Source organism: Atractosteus spatula, chromosome 8 (assembly GCF_055471065.1).
Source record: "Atractosteus spatula isolate fAtrSpa1 chromosome 8, fAtrSpa1.hap1, whole genome shotgun sequence".
NCBI lineage: Eukaryota > Metazoa > Chordata > Actinopteri > Semionotiformes > Lepisosteidae > Atractosteus > Atractosteus spatula.
In genome coordinates this window covers 26,311,141-26,328,800 of record NC_142713.1, presented here as the reverse complement: position 1 = coordinate 26,328,800, position 17,660 = coordinate 26,311,141, and the positions used below count along the sequence as shown (strand labels likewise).

Genomic DNA, 17,660 nt, shown 5'->3' with positions numbered 1-17,660 from the left:
CTTGACAAACTATCATTGTTTGGGAATTGTAAGGTCACAGACCGCAAGTCCCTGCAACGAACTGTCAATACAACAGGAAACATCATTGGAGCCTCCCTTCCGTCCATTCAGGACATATACCACAAACGCTGCACACACAAAGCCCCCACTACTGTGGACGATCCCTCCTACACCTCCTGCAACCTCTTTGCCCTCCTACCATCTGATAAAAGGTATCGCAGTATAGGGGCCAGCACCACCAGACTCCACAACCGCTTTTTTCCCCACAGGCTGAAGGGCTCCTCAACACCCTGGTACTTACTGCATCTATTCCAAATCTGGAAACTTAGTTCTTTTTTGCCTAATGTCAGGCATACTGTCCGATGTATTCTTTGCACAATCCTGTAAAGTGAATTGCACTAGCCACATTGCACTTTATGTAACCGGTCAGAAAACGTCTACGTCAGCATTGTATATAATATTGTCTTGTTAGTGTCTTGTCTGTATTTGCACCATAGACCTGGAGAACGATCTCAGTCCTCTGTATACTTGTACAGTATATGGCTGGAATGACAAACTTGAACTTGAAAATAGTCTTGATCACTAAGGATTATTCAAATTACTCAAACTTTGACTTGAACGAAAAACTAAATCATAAGGTTAAATCTTTAGTCTGATACAGAGGAGCTGCTTTTCTACAAGCTTAATTCCATTGCTTTCTTTGGTAAGGCTGTCTTAAATTGGTTGCAGTATATTAAACTCAAGCAGCCTGATTTGAGGATGAGTAAAATGTACAGTATAAATTGGCTCATGTTGTAGCTTCCTTGCATTGGCTCCTTGTGGAAATCTCTCCAGACTCTGGTGGGCTTTCCGTTTACAAGAATGTCACGGTTTACAGAAGTTTACACTAACAGCACGGCAGCCCATTGAAATTGTGTTTAAAGACAATTGCATTGTTCTCGTTTAATGTGCAGTAAAAAAAAATCTGGTGTAAAAATGTTATATTTTGTACATGTCAAAATCTGGTTTAATGAAATATACCAATCTGCAATAATCAAGAATTCAGTAGGTTTATTAATAACAATTTTAGATGTACAACACCTGCAAAAACAGGTACAAATCCTGGACACTGAAGACAAGTCACAAGTTGTCTTCCAGTGTTGACAGACTCCACACCAGCTCTACTGGGTACATCCAGCACCACATTGTACTTCAAAATTAGTCCATTAGGTACTTTTGGATTTGTTTTTCAGAACAGAAACAAATTTTATAAAAGTTCTATAAGAACTAAGAGGAAGGAAAGGAGTATTATCACTGAATCCTTTCTTGATGTTTTTCACTGCATTTTAAAATGCGCTTTATTGCATTCATGCCCAGCAAGGTTAATAGCAGGAAGCCTGTTGTTCCACCAATGATTGTCATCACATTTAGAAGCTGATCCCCTGTGAGAAAACAAGAAGGTTCAGGTTAAAGAACATGACAGAATGTCATTAACACTTGAGAGACTTCAGTATGATAGGAGAGAACAGCAAATGTTTCACTGAAGAAAGAAAGAATTTATCCGCCTTTAATCTCCTACATTAAAGTACATCAAACTAAATTTCCAGGTCATTCTTCAGGAAGCATAGTTTAAATTGCAGATATAAAAAACATCAGCTATGAAAATGTGTAAATGATTTCAAAGTAAATTTATGGCTTGAGCACTCAAAAAAAGAATGGTTTGTCTCAATTAATATCTTATGCCAGGTGAACCAACATCGACATCTAGTGGTTACAAATAAAACTGGTACCCATTACATCTTTTAGATATTTCCAGACTTCTCAGACTGCCAAGCACCTCCAGAATACATACATTCAGTACTTAACACTGCAGACCCCATGATGCCCATCAGTGAATCTAATGGACTACATTTTTCAATGGTTTTATCACTAGTCACAAAGACAGCAGTATTGATTAGTGATCTCATTGAGAACACACGAACAGAAACCAGGCACAGACCAACCAAGTTGAACACCACATTAAGAGATCACTTTATTGGCCATATACAATTTCTTGTATTAGGGATTTGTCTTTTTGCCTACCCAAACTTGCTCTCCATGAGACATAGACAGGGAGAGAAGCTTGGGGTCAGCCATTTATGCGGCATCCCTGGAGCAGTTGAGGTTAAGGGCCTTGCTCAGGGGTCCAATGGAGTAGGATTCCTCTGCCAGCCATGGAATAGAAACTGGCAACCTCCCATCCACAGCCGCAGATCCATAGCCACAGAGCCACTGCACTGACCCGCGGTGAATTAAGAATTAAGATTCTCTCTGTAACAGTGGTCGATTTAACTTTTGGAGCAGAAGCTGCACCTACAGTAGCCACAGAGAGATTAGATTGTTCTTTAATTTTTTTTTGTGAGGGTCCTGTGTGCTGGAGATGTCAATACCAAACTGGTAAAAAAAAAATGTACTAAAGCGAGCAATGTGAAGTTCTTTTGGTTCAGTTACTTACAATCAGATCGTTTTGCCTCAGACATCATGGCATGATCCCCGACAATGATGGGCCCAGCTGACAGAACTGCCGTTAGCAGTTTGTTTTTAAGATCTCTTCTTCTTTTGTCTGTTCTCCTTGCAGGACAGACCTGTCAAAGATTTTTAAGAATGAAAGGGAGGGGGCATACTCTTAATATTTTCTGGTAACTTATATACAAGATGCAGTAGTGTAAAAGAAAACTTATTGTAATTTAGTGCTATTGGAAAGAAAAAAAATACCGTTGAGCAGTTTTCCTTTTCCTGCTGGGTGCATATTTTTGTTAAGCAGTGCACATAGATGGGTTTCTTTGGAGTGACAGTAAACATCTGTACTGAAAACCGTCTCTTCTGTTGTAATCCATTAGCTGTATACCACCGAAAGGTCTCGTCAACAGGACAACTGGGGGAAAAAACAATTTACAATATATGGCTTTAAAGTGCAAAAATGGGAATTCCTCATAGATATGACATTACAGATCCTCTATGTATTACACAATGTTCCTGTATTTTTTCAAGTTTTTTTAAAAAACTTTTACAGTTAAAGTGCACCGCAACATTTTCAAGGCCAGTGAAGGAGCTTATTTACGAACGTTGAAGTCAACTCGCATCTCACAAGTGAAAACACTCTAGAAACCCCACGTGACCATTGCTCCCATTGTCAGGGTCCTACACAGGGTCATGCAATTACAGAGGCATTTCTTGTAGGTGTGAGAGAGAAGCCATTTATAAATCAGCCTCAAGGGCAAACTGTTTTACAGAATACAGGTTTATAAGAGGCCTTGAAACCAAGTACAGTAGACTAAATTTATAGGTTTGAAAACATTAAAATGGGGACAATTAGAAAAAACTGGACAATACCTAAGCTGAGCTGTAGTTATCCATAATGCTACTGTACATGCTGTTGCATTTGTCAAAAACCTGCTACTTCCAAATTAAATCTAGGAAATATTAGGCATTAATGACCCTTTATCCATTATACTAATAACAGAACAGACATGCAACAGGTCAGCAACTAAAAAGCACACAACACTGGCATTGGAAATGTTGTGGTCTGGCAGTTGTTTCAATAATCTACCAGTGCCGTACAAATGACCGACATACAGTAAATACAATGTTCACAGCTCAATTTAGTGTACATCCTAGGTCAGTGAGGGAAAAACATGTTTTAAAAACAAAGACCTATATCAAATTATTAAATTTGCACTAGCTCATGCAACAATGGGTACTTCAATGAATCATGTGCGATATCAGGCACATCACTCTACAGCAGGTCTGTATGTGCTCACCTTTCATTCAAGAAGAATACCTTCGGTGTTCCCTTTGGGTTGGAGGTCTCCGTTACCCAACAGGAGACCACCTCCAAAACAAAGTCAAAGGCAAAGGTGTCCTGTGAATGAAGGGTCACCTCAAAAAAGAGGTGAGTGTCCGAGCTGAATTCCATCGGGATCGAGTTGTTGGACTTAAAAGAATCATTGTCGTGTAGAGTCATACGGAGTTCCAAAATCCGGCTGGTGTTGTACTGGATTAGGATTAAGGATTGATGCCTTGTAAGGAAAGAAACATTTGTGCTTGATGTGGTATATGAAAATATATATTTACAAAAACTGATTCTCTCAAATGTTGGGAAAAGGTATTAAGCTGTGCTAACCTGTCTATAAGGTTAGACTTTTTTAGCAGAAAAATCAGAACCAATAAACAAATTTACTGCATACAGCAGTGCAATACAGCATTTTAAATTTGTAACTGTGTAGAAGTATTAATCTTACAATTGCTAAATTAAAAACATTAGATCTTAATGTTAGTTAAAAAAAGCTTCAAAAGTAGTAAAAAATTAAGTATGGAGTTGTGGGCATGTGTGTATATTTGAAGTGAAATGCAATTGCTTAGAAGTTAACCCGATAAACTTTAAATGGAATAGAAAAATGAATAGAAATGTACTCCCAGTGAAAAGCTACAGACTTGATTTTCCCAGAAAAGAAAGGAGCAAGAATTCCATTAGCAAATAAAATCCTACCAAAAATCCTTCCCACACTCCACATAAAAGCCGGACAACTAAAGAATGACTTTTTATGGCTTTACACAAATAATTTAACTGAACCGAGTCCCTTGACTGCAGAGTAACTAAAAACGCAATGCTGTATCTTAGAGTCAAGACAAAGGATTGTTTTTTAAAGTACTGCCTTTTTCCTCACCAGTCCAAGAGATCCTCTCCCATGTGTGTGTGACGAAGGTATTCTCTGGTATAGACACATTTCCATACCACCTGAAGGTCCCTTCTAGTGATCACTTTACCAGCAGTGACGTGAAGAACATTTTTAAACATGATATGGGTTTCATTCACCTATTTAAGAGTGACAAAACATCAAATTATTTGAGAACCATTCAGTTAAGGTTCATAAAACAAGAGTCATGCGTTAGACTAAAGGATTCAGTTCTTTAATGTAAATCCACAATTTGGCCATTGTAAATCAAGTGTGAAAACAAAGATTAAAAACTGCCTTGGAGTATACAAGTAAAGTGGTCTGTTAACCAAATTAAGATCACAAAGAGTTGCTTATACTTTAAAATGTGCCACAAAGGCAATTCTATCTGAACAGGAGGCAAACATTTAGTACATTTACAATCCAACTCAAATTCTGCCAGGTATGTTTGACTGGATTCTGCTCAAGACAGAGCCTGGGTTTATGTCCACATGTACTGGCCATGTGACCAGTGAACTGCAGCTAGTTTCTGCCTCCACAATAATTCAATAGCAGCCCTTTCAATAATAGTAGTCTCAGGCTTAAGCCAGGCTAAACAGGATTGTTTCATTCAGCTACTGTACAAATAAAAACTTCCCCTTGGATGTACTGTATAAGTTTATATGTATATAAAATCATTATAACAATATAAAATTAAGGAACAAAAATCATGGGATACTTGCCAGAATTGTAGCTCCACAGTAGCTGCGATTGCTAGTTATGGAGTAGGAGTAATAATTTTCATTCTCTTTAGCCTGGCAGCTCCCATCGTTCAAAACGACACTCACTTCACCACTGAAACGACTCCTTAAAAACTCCTTAGAAATCCCAGCTTTTATGTGGCCAACATCACAATGAGTAAACATCCCAGCCTCTGTAAACCGAAGTATAAATGATCAATTTGCACTTAGTTGTTTTTTTGTGTTCAGGCTACAGCAGAGAAATGTCAGTTTATTTTTTTTAGCACTGGGGATGCACAGCCGTTACTGCAGCACCCCAGGACACTTTTTACAACTGCACTAGTTCCAGGGTAGGCCTACCATCACAGGCAGAGTGCACAGGAGGGCTGAAGGCACCGCTGACATCATAATATCCTTCGTGACAGACACAGGTGAAGAAACTCAGAGTATTAATACAGTAAGAATTTTTACTGCACTCATTCAGGACAGGGGAAGCACATTCATCTGTATCTGTGTGCAGGAAGAGAAGACTATATAATGAAAATCATTTCTGGGGAGATAACATAAAATAGGTTAGGAAAGACATCTGGCATATGAATCAATTAAGGTCACTAAGAAAAAGTGAAATTTAAGTCCATTTTTGCATGCGCAATATACAAGTTTAAAGGACTATTTCTATTTAACTACACACAATATCTAATGTATGACAATGTCTAACATTCCTGTATGTGTTGCATATTCATTACATTTATTACAGTCTTTAAAAAAAAACACTTAAGACTACAGTATGACAGAAAACACACTTACCATTCCAGAAAATAATACCATCTTTGACTGTGATGTTAGGGTAGTTGAGGGCCTGTATGTAATTGGATAGCTCAGTGACAGACAGTTGCTCTTTAGCCTCTTTGTTGGAAATGTTGTAGACTTTAAAAGAGATCTTAGTTTTATCTTCATCCGACTTAAACGCGACCAATTCAACTTCTATGGGGTGATATTTCTTTAAGACATCCTTCAACTGAAAATATATGGATACATCAGTGGAAATTTCACAGGATATGATGGATTGACATTGGTGGATATTTCACACAATTAAGCTTTACTTACTTGATTTTTGACCACTTGCTCCAATTCAACTCTGGGTTTAGATGACAAAGTCTGAAGATAAGTTGGCAATACCCATGGCACAACAACGGCAAGGGATGATGGAACATCAGATTCTAGATCTTTACAAAAATAAAAATGCCTTTCATTAATCCTAGAGTGAAGTTTTGGTATTCTAAATTATACAACATAAAAATACAAATCACAAACCTTGAGCAGGTGTGACCACCTTCTGGCTTGGTATGACTGTTGCAAGAATAGGCGTGACTTTTGCAGGCACAGATGTGGTTCTTGCTTGGGCAGGTGGAGTTAATGCTTTGGTTGTGTTCATGGGCACAAGTGATTTGGGATCAAATGGGGTTGGTGGGAATTTTCTATGAGTGGGTGTGATCTGTTGCAATGGGGATTCATCTGCTTCTGGATCCAATGCCGTTATCACCATCATGTTATCTTCCGCGAGATCATCTTTAACTGCCGTCTCCGGAGTTTTCGCAACCACTGATGGGGGTTTAGTCTCCCTTTCCAAGTCTGGGGGAACCCCAGACACTGCCCACTGAGGGACTGCGCCTATCAGAACAGCTGGGGCATCAGCATCAGGAGAGGGCTTTGTTGCAGCCACAATGCTACCAGGGGGTTCCAACACTGGTTTGTCAGTGAAATCCAAACTTGGGACAGCTCTAGTCTCTGCATTGGTAATAAAAGCCAAGAACGCTGAAAGGCCATGTTCACCCAAACACTCCTCAAATACCTCAAGCTGATAGGAAGTGTTGGGATTCAAGTCAAAACGATCCAGAGTAGTGCTGTTCACCTTCCCACCCTGAATCACAGAACGGTTTTCATCATAAAGCTGGTAGGCAAACATCACCCTGGGCCCAGACTTAGTCTTCCAATGGACCTCGGAGTCCTGCTGCTGGAATTGCAAATCTGTTACAGTACCCGGGCCTGCAAAACATTGCAACTTGTGAGAATTTCTGATCATTTTAGTAAACAAAAACAAAGGCTCCATTTAAAAAAAAAAATTAACATCACATCTTTGACTAACTTCATCACACCAAGTAACAAGCCATTTAAAAATCTTCAGATACCTTATTGCTAAATATGCTGATGCCATCAGAAAGGAGGAAACATGAGAGTATTTTTGCATCAATGGGCCTTCAATGTAAAGATACTCTCATGTTTCCTCCTATGCAATGACCACTTTTCACCTCTTTACATCAAAGGAGGTGTGAAGTGGTCATTGCATATCACCTCATTATTAATGCACATCATCTATTACAGCAAGCACCAAAAGATAATACATAAAACCACTGGAGTTACAGGAAAGATACACCTACTGATGTGATTAATAAGATTATAAAAATGAATAGTGCTGAAACGTGTCCATTTAAAGGGTGGCCGGAACTTTAATCCTCTGGATATTTATAATTTAAAAATCACAAATGCTGCATACATTAGTTTCTTTTGATACTCAATATTTACACATGCTTTAAGATAAAATATATAGATTTTTCACATTGATTGGAACCATTGATAAATTGCAAGCAAGTGCCGAGTTGACACTAAATAACCTTAGGAGTGACAGCTGATTGGGCACTGGTGATGACGTTTTTTAACCTTTTAAAAGTCAAGACTTTTGACAACTGAAAACTGAACAAACCAATGTGCCCCGCTTATCAAAAGAACAAGGGTTTTGTGTTATCAGTATTTTGTAAACTGCACTAGATATACTGTCACTTATTTAGAATGTTCATAGCCAGCACTTTCTACAGTACCCTTTGCCTTACATCCAAACAATCCATCAATGATGGGCCATTAGGAGCCCAGCCTCACCAAGATTGACGGGACATTCCAAGAAGTGCTTTGGTGGGCAGCAGTGTCCAGTTGCTTTAGAATGATTGATAGCAACCAAATTGCACAGAACTACATTGATCAAGTCACAGGACCACATGCGCTACCCTAGACCAGTGGCCTATAGTAAAATATGCTGTCTTGTAGGATTCCGTCACAACAGCAACATGGTGCGAAGCGTTTGTTATAGATGGACAGCTTGTATTGCTTCTAATAGTCACATAGGCTACTAGACTGGGACTTTGGCAGTAGATCTCCTGTTAAATCATTATAATGAATTAGCACCGACTTATCTGATTTATGTAATGTCAGTGCACAGGTTACAATTGTCATTTCTGATAGCTTACTAAGCAGTATGTATTCATGATTTAACTTAAAATCATTATCTATTTAAAATTTACACTAAAATAAAACTAACAAATGTTGTCTAATACACTGAGTACACTACTTAAAATATGCCATGATCTTACTACTATTATTCTTATTATAGCATGACAATGATATCAAAAATGTTTTTTTTAAATGACCTTAAGTAAAAATTATTGGTCACATTTTATATCACATTAGTGTCATTAAGGACCTGACTGGAAACACACTCATCAATAACACGGGCCAACCAACAAGAGATACAAAGTGTTTTGTTGATGCATCTAAATAGTAACATTCGAGTAGGTAGCCAAACATGTCAAAACATGCTAAAAGATTCATTCCATCTGCACTTGATGCAGAAAGGTAAAGAAAAGAAACATTTCAGCTGTGGAGCCTTCTTCATTTCTGGGCATAACAACATGAGAAAGATTTGAGAGAGTCATTTGTATATTATTACATTCAATTCTGAAACTGAAATGATAATAAGTGGCCAAGGAAACAGCCTATAAAACCCACAACAAGGAAAATTACCATTCAATTTTCAATCCTTCATAAGATTTAATGGAAGAAACGGACCCTTTAATGGAAGGTCACTGCATATTATGGCCAGTATCTATCAGGAACCACTGCTTTGGCAGATCTCTGTTAGTTACCCGTCTCAGCCTGGATGGTCCTCACACTCATCACTGTTTTCTCTCCACAGATGGCTTCTACAGTTGCATTGTACTGGTGGCAGGGCAGTACTCCAGTCACTGTGTAGGTGTTCTGGGAGGTAGACCCCTGCAGAATTTCATCATTGTACACTCTGAATGCAGAAATGGAGGAGTTGTTCCTTACAGACCACATCAGGGTGTAGCTACTATTGGTGTGAGCAACTTGACGGACATCTTCCAGTTTAGCATAAGCTGCGGAAAAGGAAACAAAATTACTGCATGCATTTGAAGAATAAACAATACCCGTTACCATACACAAATACAACGCATGAGCATTACCAAAATAAATTGTGAACTTATCAATTGTTTTTTTTAAGTGAATTACAAAGCTATAAAATATTGGAACCAGTATATGCTTTCTATTTCATAGAATTACTACATTACTACTATTTTATTTGAAATTCAAATCTGGATCTTATTAACAAAGCATATTCCAATAATCCAATTTTGCTGCAAACTTTACTCAAAGTTCATAATGTTACACAAACAAGTAAAATGCTTTCTAGGACTACCAACTTATTACTGTAAAGCAATGCTGTAACACTTTACATTTTATCATATTGATCAAGTACAGAAGCACATATAACATGGTAGCAATGAATATTTACGCCTCACTGGGCCAAACCAACAGTTCCATGAAGAAAATAACATTCATCACTATTGCAACACATTCACATTACCATCAATAAAGATCTTTTCACTGCTCCGCGTTTCTTCAGTTTCACACACGGTCTGCAGGGCCAGCTGTAGCTTGCTGCAAGGAGGCAGGTTGCTGAGGGTGAATTCCAGCTTGTCCTCCTTATGACTGTAAGACTCCTCTATCTGGAGATGACCCGTTGAGTTCAGGTAGAGAACAGACACCGTGAACAAGGTGTACTCCTGATTCAGAGGGCAGTCCCATGACACAGTGAGGCTGCTGCCATTGGAATCAGTGACTCGGAAATTCCTTGGTTTTTCAGGATCTGAAAAATAAGAATAACTCTACACAATCCTTCAACAAAAACATAATTAGCTATTTAAGTAACACAACCTTGACAGACATCAAAGCTACAATGCAGTCTAAGTTTTGTGGTTATTAGTAATTGATATAGTGGAGTTGGCTAGTGTAGCTAGAGATTGTGTTGTGATTCAACTACCCCTCAGATACATCTCAGCCACTGGAGTTTCATCTCTCCTATCCAGCTGGGCTAAACAGCTCTTAACAGGAGTGTCTAGATACAAGCCTGTATCAAGCAGAGATACAACTCAGAGATTTAACCTTGAAAATCACAAGGAATACATTTTGTAGTACCTCAAAACTATTGATTATTCCTCAGTAGCAGGAAAGACATTCTGTCAGTCTTGAGGTTTATAAATAAGCAAAACTGATTATATTACTTTTTATACCATATTTGATGGTAATATATATTTTTATTAATATAATAAAGGCTTTCCCTTGGGGACAAGTATGCTGATTCATTTAAATAACCTCAAAGTAAAAACTGGATAACTAAAATAAGAAAATAACAGCTATTATAATATGAATGTAATATTATTAGTTAAAAACCTATCTCATATTTCACAATATTTTCATTAACCCTAAGGTTTACAGAATAATGTGGCAGACTCGGGTCCATTTAAGAAAATGCAGTCTTCCTCAGACTTGTCAACTCTGCAATATGTGATTGAAATGAGACATTGCTAACACAATTGTCTGGTCCCTGCAAAGCTTTTCTGTAACCAATTAAAGCAGTACTAACAACTGCTCTCTGTCACCTCAGCAGTTCTAGCAACACACTCCAATGTCAACCAACCAGCCTTACCCGTGAGGGCTTTCACACACAAGATGGAGGGATTACTTGGATAATTCACACATGCAATGTAATCCCTACAGGAGTCGAGGTTGCGAAACGTGTAGTAGGGTTCCGTTACAGATTCCTCCTTCACCAAAATGGCAGCGTCATCTTCAGGCTCATATAAGGTGACCCTGTACACAGGGACTTCAAGTGGAGTGGACAACACAGTCCAGGAGAGCTGCAGTGTAGAGACACTTCTCGATTCGACTCTCACTGGAAAGCGTTCAGTGTAACCTGGGAGGTGTTTAGACAATCAAAATTTTAAAAAAAAAGTTAGTGGAAACTGCTATTTTAAAATTCCATGAGCACATGCATTAACCTAAAACTATATAGCCAAACTAACTGTTTAATGTTACTGACCTCCAACCAAAAAAAACCTGCTTTAAAAAATGATCTGATATTCAAGCAGTTAAAAACCTACCAGCAAACTGTGATTCATTCAGATGTAATTTCTTTGAGAGCAAAGTAATTTATTTGAACTCTTCTTGGTTTGCTAGACTAAGGTTGCATACATAAAATGAAAATTTAGATTTTGTTTTCATGTACTGAAACAAATGGAGCAAAATAAGCCATGTAATGTTTCTAACTGCATGTCTCCGAGACTTTTCCAAGTCAAGACAACCTTTTAATTTTGCTGCCATCTTCTGAAATGTGTATGATTTTGTAGTTTTTGAACTATATAAAATCATTTTGACCTTGTAAAAATGCTTGGCATTTCCATTTCTTGAAAAATATTTTCAATTTAAAGGCAACAAAGCTTACCGACTGCAAAAATAAGATCCTTCTCTTGACGCAGATAAAGAGTTTTGCTTTCACATGCAAAAACCTGATCAGCTGTGAAAGACTTCAAAACCTCCTACAGAATAAAAAGAGCACCGAGTTTTCTTTCAAAACAGACTTTAAATGCAAACAGCAGAAAATAGTTGTATTACCTTGAGAAACAAACAAATATTCCTCTACTTATTCTAACAGGCAGAAATGTGCCAATAAAGTGCAAAATGTGAATACAATAAAACCTAAACCTACTGTATGTGTCATTATGCTTCATTACAACTTGAAAAGTTAGTTGAGGTATTGTACAATGTTTCAGTCCTCAGAATACTACGTACGTATAGCTCAGCCTTTCTTTGGATTACAAAACAGGACTGTTGAATGATTCCCCTCCCCCCCCAATTCACCCCTTACTCTAAATTTTATTTTATTTGTTGCATTCTATCACTTACAGTAAGTTGATTTTAGAAATATGTTATTGTTCTGGCCATGTGCCAATTGATTTTCATATGAAAGGTTTTCACCATAAGAGGGAGAACCTGTGTAGACAGTTTAGGCCAAACTCCAACACTATGCTACTGTAGAAATTTGAGGAACACACATTTGACAGCATTTACAATCCCCTAGAAAACCAGAAACGACACTCACAATTGTGCTGCTGATGGGCTGCTCTTTAGGCTCATTTTGACTTTTTACAACGGAAGGGGCTGAACCTTGAAACAAGAAAAACTTCCATTAGGGTGGAAAAATAGTGCAACTGAATTGAACATTTTTAAGCTATCTTCTCAACTGTTAGATCAGCTGGTCATGAGAACATTACCATAGCAAGCACATTCTACTGAAAAAGAAGTAGTTTTCTCAAATGAAAATGCTACAGAGGACATGGGCAGTGAGGAAGAATTTTAGCAATTGCCTTTTTATTAAATATATAAATAGTGACTTTTTATTAGCTCATATGCCTTTTGCTTAGCAACAGTATAAAAGGATAATTCAAGCATATTATTTGACCTTCTGACATTGATATTACAAACCGCAGAATGTCTAGCTCATTTTCACACCTTTTATTTTTATACTTCCTTTTGTCTGTATGCAAGGTAGAATTGTCTGTATGCAAGGTACTGTAGAACTGTTTCTTAAGAAGAACGTGTTCAATTACAAAGAAATGTTTGTAGAGAGAAAAACATCTCCTAATATGGAAACTTGGAGTGAGCTTTCCTGTGTGTGTCCACTGTATAAAACTCATTGCATTTATCATCTCGGGGAGTTAGATGTTTGTAGATCTGTATGAGGGATTGCTCTCAGATCTGCATGATCTATCCTCCTCATGCGCATGAATAAAGGACTCGGCCTGACCACACCTAACCTGAGTGAAGACTTTTCTTCGACAGCAGGGAGATGGAGCAAAGCGACATTGAAGCACCACTATAAAGTGAACTAATTAATGAAACAGCGATGAAAAGGGGTCTCATCCAGTTCACTGGAGGTCCTACATGAGTCAGCATAGCACACATGCACAAATATACCAGGAGGCCCATGAACAGGCTGATCGCTGGAGCCAGCATTGCACATAAGCCACTATCTCCAGACCAGAGAAAGAAGCTCAGGATGAGGAAAACACCGAGGTGAATCAACATCTCCATTTAACAACATCTCTCACTATAATGCATGCTGGTGAGACAAATATTACCCAAGCATAAACAGAATAAAATCCGCTTCAACATATTTAACCATAATAATACAACTAGTACACAAATAGGCGGCACTAATACAGATAAAACAGAAATAAGATTCTTTAAGTGCCTTCAAAAAAGTGACTTTTGGGTAATGGAATTACACTATAGTGTAGCAGCACGGCATGGTGTTCAGGGCTCTAGACTCCAGATTGAAAGGTTATGGCTTCAAACCATGGGTGGGGTGATGATGTCGTAGCCTTGAGAAAGGTACTCCATGATTATTGCACCAGAATATGCACTAGTGTACAACACCACAAACAAGATGCTTAAATAATTAAATGACATGTCAAGGGACACCTGAAATGTTATAGAACCAGCTTTGCAGCAGAGTGAAAAAGAAAGGCAGAACTATAATGTACTGAGCTGTTTGCAAGCCAGGCAGAATATGAAGCGTTTAATACAAGACAAAGTGTTCTCCTACATTGTCTTTTGAGAAACTTATTTTTCATATAAACCCATTTTAACCACTTAGCTGCTTTTGAGTAAGGTTCACAGTTAATACTAGATGTAATGGCTATATTAATTGTACTTGCATATGAAATAGTAAAGAAAGAAAAACAAATGTTAATGCACTGTTTGTTTAAGCATTCTGTTTGTGAATATGTACTGTATATTTTTCTGTGTTCTGAACCATTTCAGTCCACAGTATACCATACTATCAAACCGATTCTGCCGCTTTTGATGCGAGACAAAACTAAGGACTGAAAGTGTCATTTTCAAATAGTTTCCACAAGGCAATGGAAAGCACTTGTATACAACATGGTCAGCCAACGCTGGTCCTTAAATTATCAGTTTCTAAGGACATCAATTTTACTTCACCTAGTTAAGGTTATCCATGCAATTAAGTCAAAGATTATTTTAAATGAACTGACCATTCCAGAATTAATTGAAAGCAATTACAATTAGCTTTCTTAATTGATCTAAGATTATGTGCTTCAAGTACAAATTGGTTTAAGCATGATCAATATGACATGCTAGATCATGTGGCTAGACATGTGGCTATGCAGGATCAAGGGCTGGCTATTTTTGCTATTATCAAGTAGTATAATGTGTTTGATTCCAAAAATAATTTACATAGCAGCAAAACCACAATAAAAACTAAGCCACAAACCTGCTACAGATTCTGCCTTTCATTGCCAAAATTTAGAATGAATTAACAGATACAGTATACTGATTTTATTAACATTTAAACTTTTTGTGAGGACATGATTCATGTCAAGCATAAACACACTAAGTGGTTTACTGTACCAAAGATCAAACTGTAAACACATTTTAGTGTATCCCAAATATAAAATTGTTGCAATAATAATTGGCACTTCAAATAACGAAAGCACTATTTCTTGGATTTAAAAAAAACTGTTGGTCAGAAATTTAAAGACTATACTATACTTACATGCACCTGTTGAAATTCTCCAAGTACTGAGGTCTCTTCCATTCTGAAATGTTAATGAATGGAAACCTGATGATACCAACTTCAGAGACATGAACTTTTCTTTTTCTCCAATCGACAACAATTCAACACCATTTAACCAAAGATTGCTATCAAGGCTGTTTAAAAGAAGAAGGTTGTAAATTTGTAATAATGCATTTTTACCCATTCAGAAGAATTAAATCATCAGTTCCTGTTAAATACGATCTAAAAAGGAAATGAACATGGGAATTAATATTTTACCTTCATGGTATGCAACCTATGGTCAGGATAGATGTGTTAGTTTAATTGAATGCTATTAGCAACGTATCTTTAGAAAACACTCCCTGTACCAGTTTACTATAACACACATTTCTGAAGCTTGTGTCTATAAAATCAACCAAAATTATTTCTACTCTTAGATTATTTAAAGATTTAAAGATTATTTTGCCATTTAAAATGCAACAGTGCACTATTCATTTAAAATACTATGTGAAAAGGAAAACAACCAGTGCTGGTAAGAATGGATGGGTTTACTGGTAAACCTTAAAAAAAATGAATGGCATCTTGGGACAGCATTTTTTACAACAGAATTTCAGTTTACCAGGGAGGTCCATTTAGTATGACACTGAATGGGCACATTTTCAGAGATATAGATGGCAAAAACACTTCCAATAAGTTCCTAGTCATATTTAATGGCACAATAAATGCTAAAGATACACTCTTGACAAGTCCCTGTATCCACATTAAAATAAAACAAGGTTTTGTCCTTATAATCATTACAAATTGGAACTGAAAGCATTTAATATCATTCTTCTAACAACATTAGGATGTAGCGCAATAAAAATACGAGCCAGTTTACAGATTGTGCACATTTAAAGTATAAAAATCTAAAGCAGTGGTGGTTCATCCTCTCACCATATAGAATGATAACATGAGCATTGCATTTACATCAATGAATTACCTTTTTTAATTGCTTTGCTTGTAGTATCTAGTGTTAACCTGCAGTTCTCGTAAGATTTAGATTGCCGAACGTTGTCGTAAAGGAATGAAGTGTGAAAGCAAATGATGGGAAGAATATCATAATGTTTCGCTCACGAACTTTTATAGAGGAACATGAATATGATGTACTGAAATACCTTGCCCGCCTGGTATTACAACGTTGTCTGCGATGTAAATAAACATTACCTTTCATAGGTGGTATTGGAATTTATCATCCAGCAGAAAGAGTAGGTACCACAGTTGCCTTTAAAACAACGCAAACATTTCTGCAGTCAAAACTGAAACGAACGCTCAACCAGGGCTATAGTTAGAACAAATACTATTGACACTCGACTAAAATCGAAATTTCAGAATTGTTTTGGTATTAATTTTACATACAGATGATATCCAGATGCCTATTTAACTACCCTTCTAAAAAACAAGGAAAATCAAGTCAATAATTCTGAATATGAGGAAGTCATATTCGAGGTAATGTTCAAGCCAGATACTTAGTCACTTAAATCTGTATTTCTGTAAATAAACTTACAGTTAAAAAAAACTATCAGCGTTGGTAACAAAACGAAGACCCTGGGACTTTATGAAGACGCTTCATGCACACAAAATCTTACTTACCAACAGAAGCTGAATGACCTACAAAGACGCTTAGAAAGGTTATGAGCGCCGAATAAAGCCTGAAAAAATAAAATAATGTTAATTCCAAGAAAACCTTTATTGTTTTGTTAAAAACTGAATAAAGTATTAGCTATGACATTACATCTTTCAATCAAATGCGATGATTCGGTGATTTGAAATTTGAAAGGTCAATGAAGCGCCTATGGCTACAATGTCAACAGTTAAGACCTTCTTGTACTAATCAAATCATTAGCTTAGTAAAATATAGTACAATGTTACACACTTCGTACTCATGTTTTTTAAGAGTTATTATTGATACTTCTTATTTACCCTTCAAGAAAGCCTTGCATTGTTTTATTCGTCTAAAAAGCCAATTCCCCCCTCTGGTCTTGATCTAAAGGTCTGCAGCACCTGCATGGTATTTAGGTAATTAACGGGTTTTTTTTTAATTGGATCATTTTCCCGTTAATGCCTTGTCGGGATTTAAAGGAGAAGGAAGGTATTTTTTTCAGTGCATTAGAAGATTAGAATGCTGGATCCGGGAGGACAATGGCCAGAGTTCGTCTCACGAAGAGTAGGTTATGAATAGTGTCCTATTCACTATGTATTCTCACTTCTAACCTTTTTTTACCAAAACAATATTTCGGGTCATAAAGGCTAAAATGTGCAATTGATTATGAGGAAAATCAGTGACAATAGTGAAATAGTCACAGCTGTTTCAGTAAATTGACTATTCCCTTTTTCATTTATTAAATTTAAATATTTAGTACGGGACATTCCATCGTTTTTTAATCACAATAAGTACATGAGACGTTGCCTGCTTAGGAAATAACACTTAAAGTTGCTTTTTCC

General features: G+C 37.1%; 1 protein-coding gene across 1 annotated transcript; it reads right to left on the bottom strand.

Annotated features, from left to right (window-relative positions):
* Positions 1-1,290: 1,290 nt before the first annotated feature.
* Positions 1,291-17,158, bottom strand: LOC148829330 (uncharacterized). Its single transcript, XM_088924317.1, has 19 exons — positions 17,139-17,158; positions 16,809-16,867; positions 16,383-16,440; positions 15,180-15,334; positions 12,702-12,766; positions 12,045-12,138; positions 11,250-11,516; positions 10,128-10,409; positions 9,388-9,639; positions 6,728-7,459; positions 6,521-6,639; positions 6,221-6,431; positions 5,774-5,923; positions 5,417-5,607; positions 4,686-4,834; positions 3,780-4,037; positions 2,734-2,893; positions 2,474-2,603; positions 1,291-1,421 (listed from the first exon to the last, which is right to left on the bottom strand). Exons 1-19 carry the CDS (start codon positions 17,156-17,158, stop codon positions 1,291-1,293), a joined length of 3,483 nt encoding a protein of 1,160 aa, XP_088780443.1.
* Positions 17,159-17,660: the final 502 nt, after the last annotated feature.

Coding starts and splice junctions, on each gene's coding strand:
- LOC148829330 (XM_088924317.1), bottom strand. CDS start 17,158: ATGCAAGGCTTTCTTGAAGG. Junction 16,868..17,138: donor ATGCAAGGCTTTCTTGAAGG/GTAAATAAGAAG, acceptor TTATTTTTTCAG/GCTTTATTCGGCGCTCATAA. Junction 15,335..16,382: donor TCCAATACCACCTATGAAAG/GTAATGTTTATT, acceptor TCTTTTAAACAG/CCTTGATAGCAATCTTTGGT.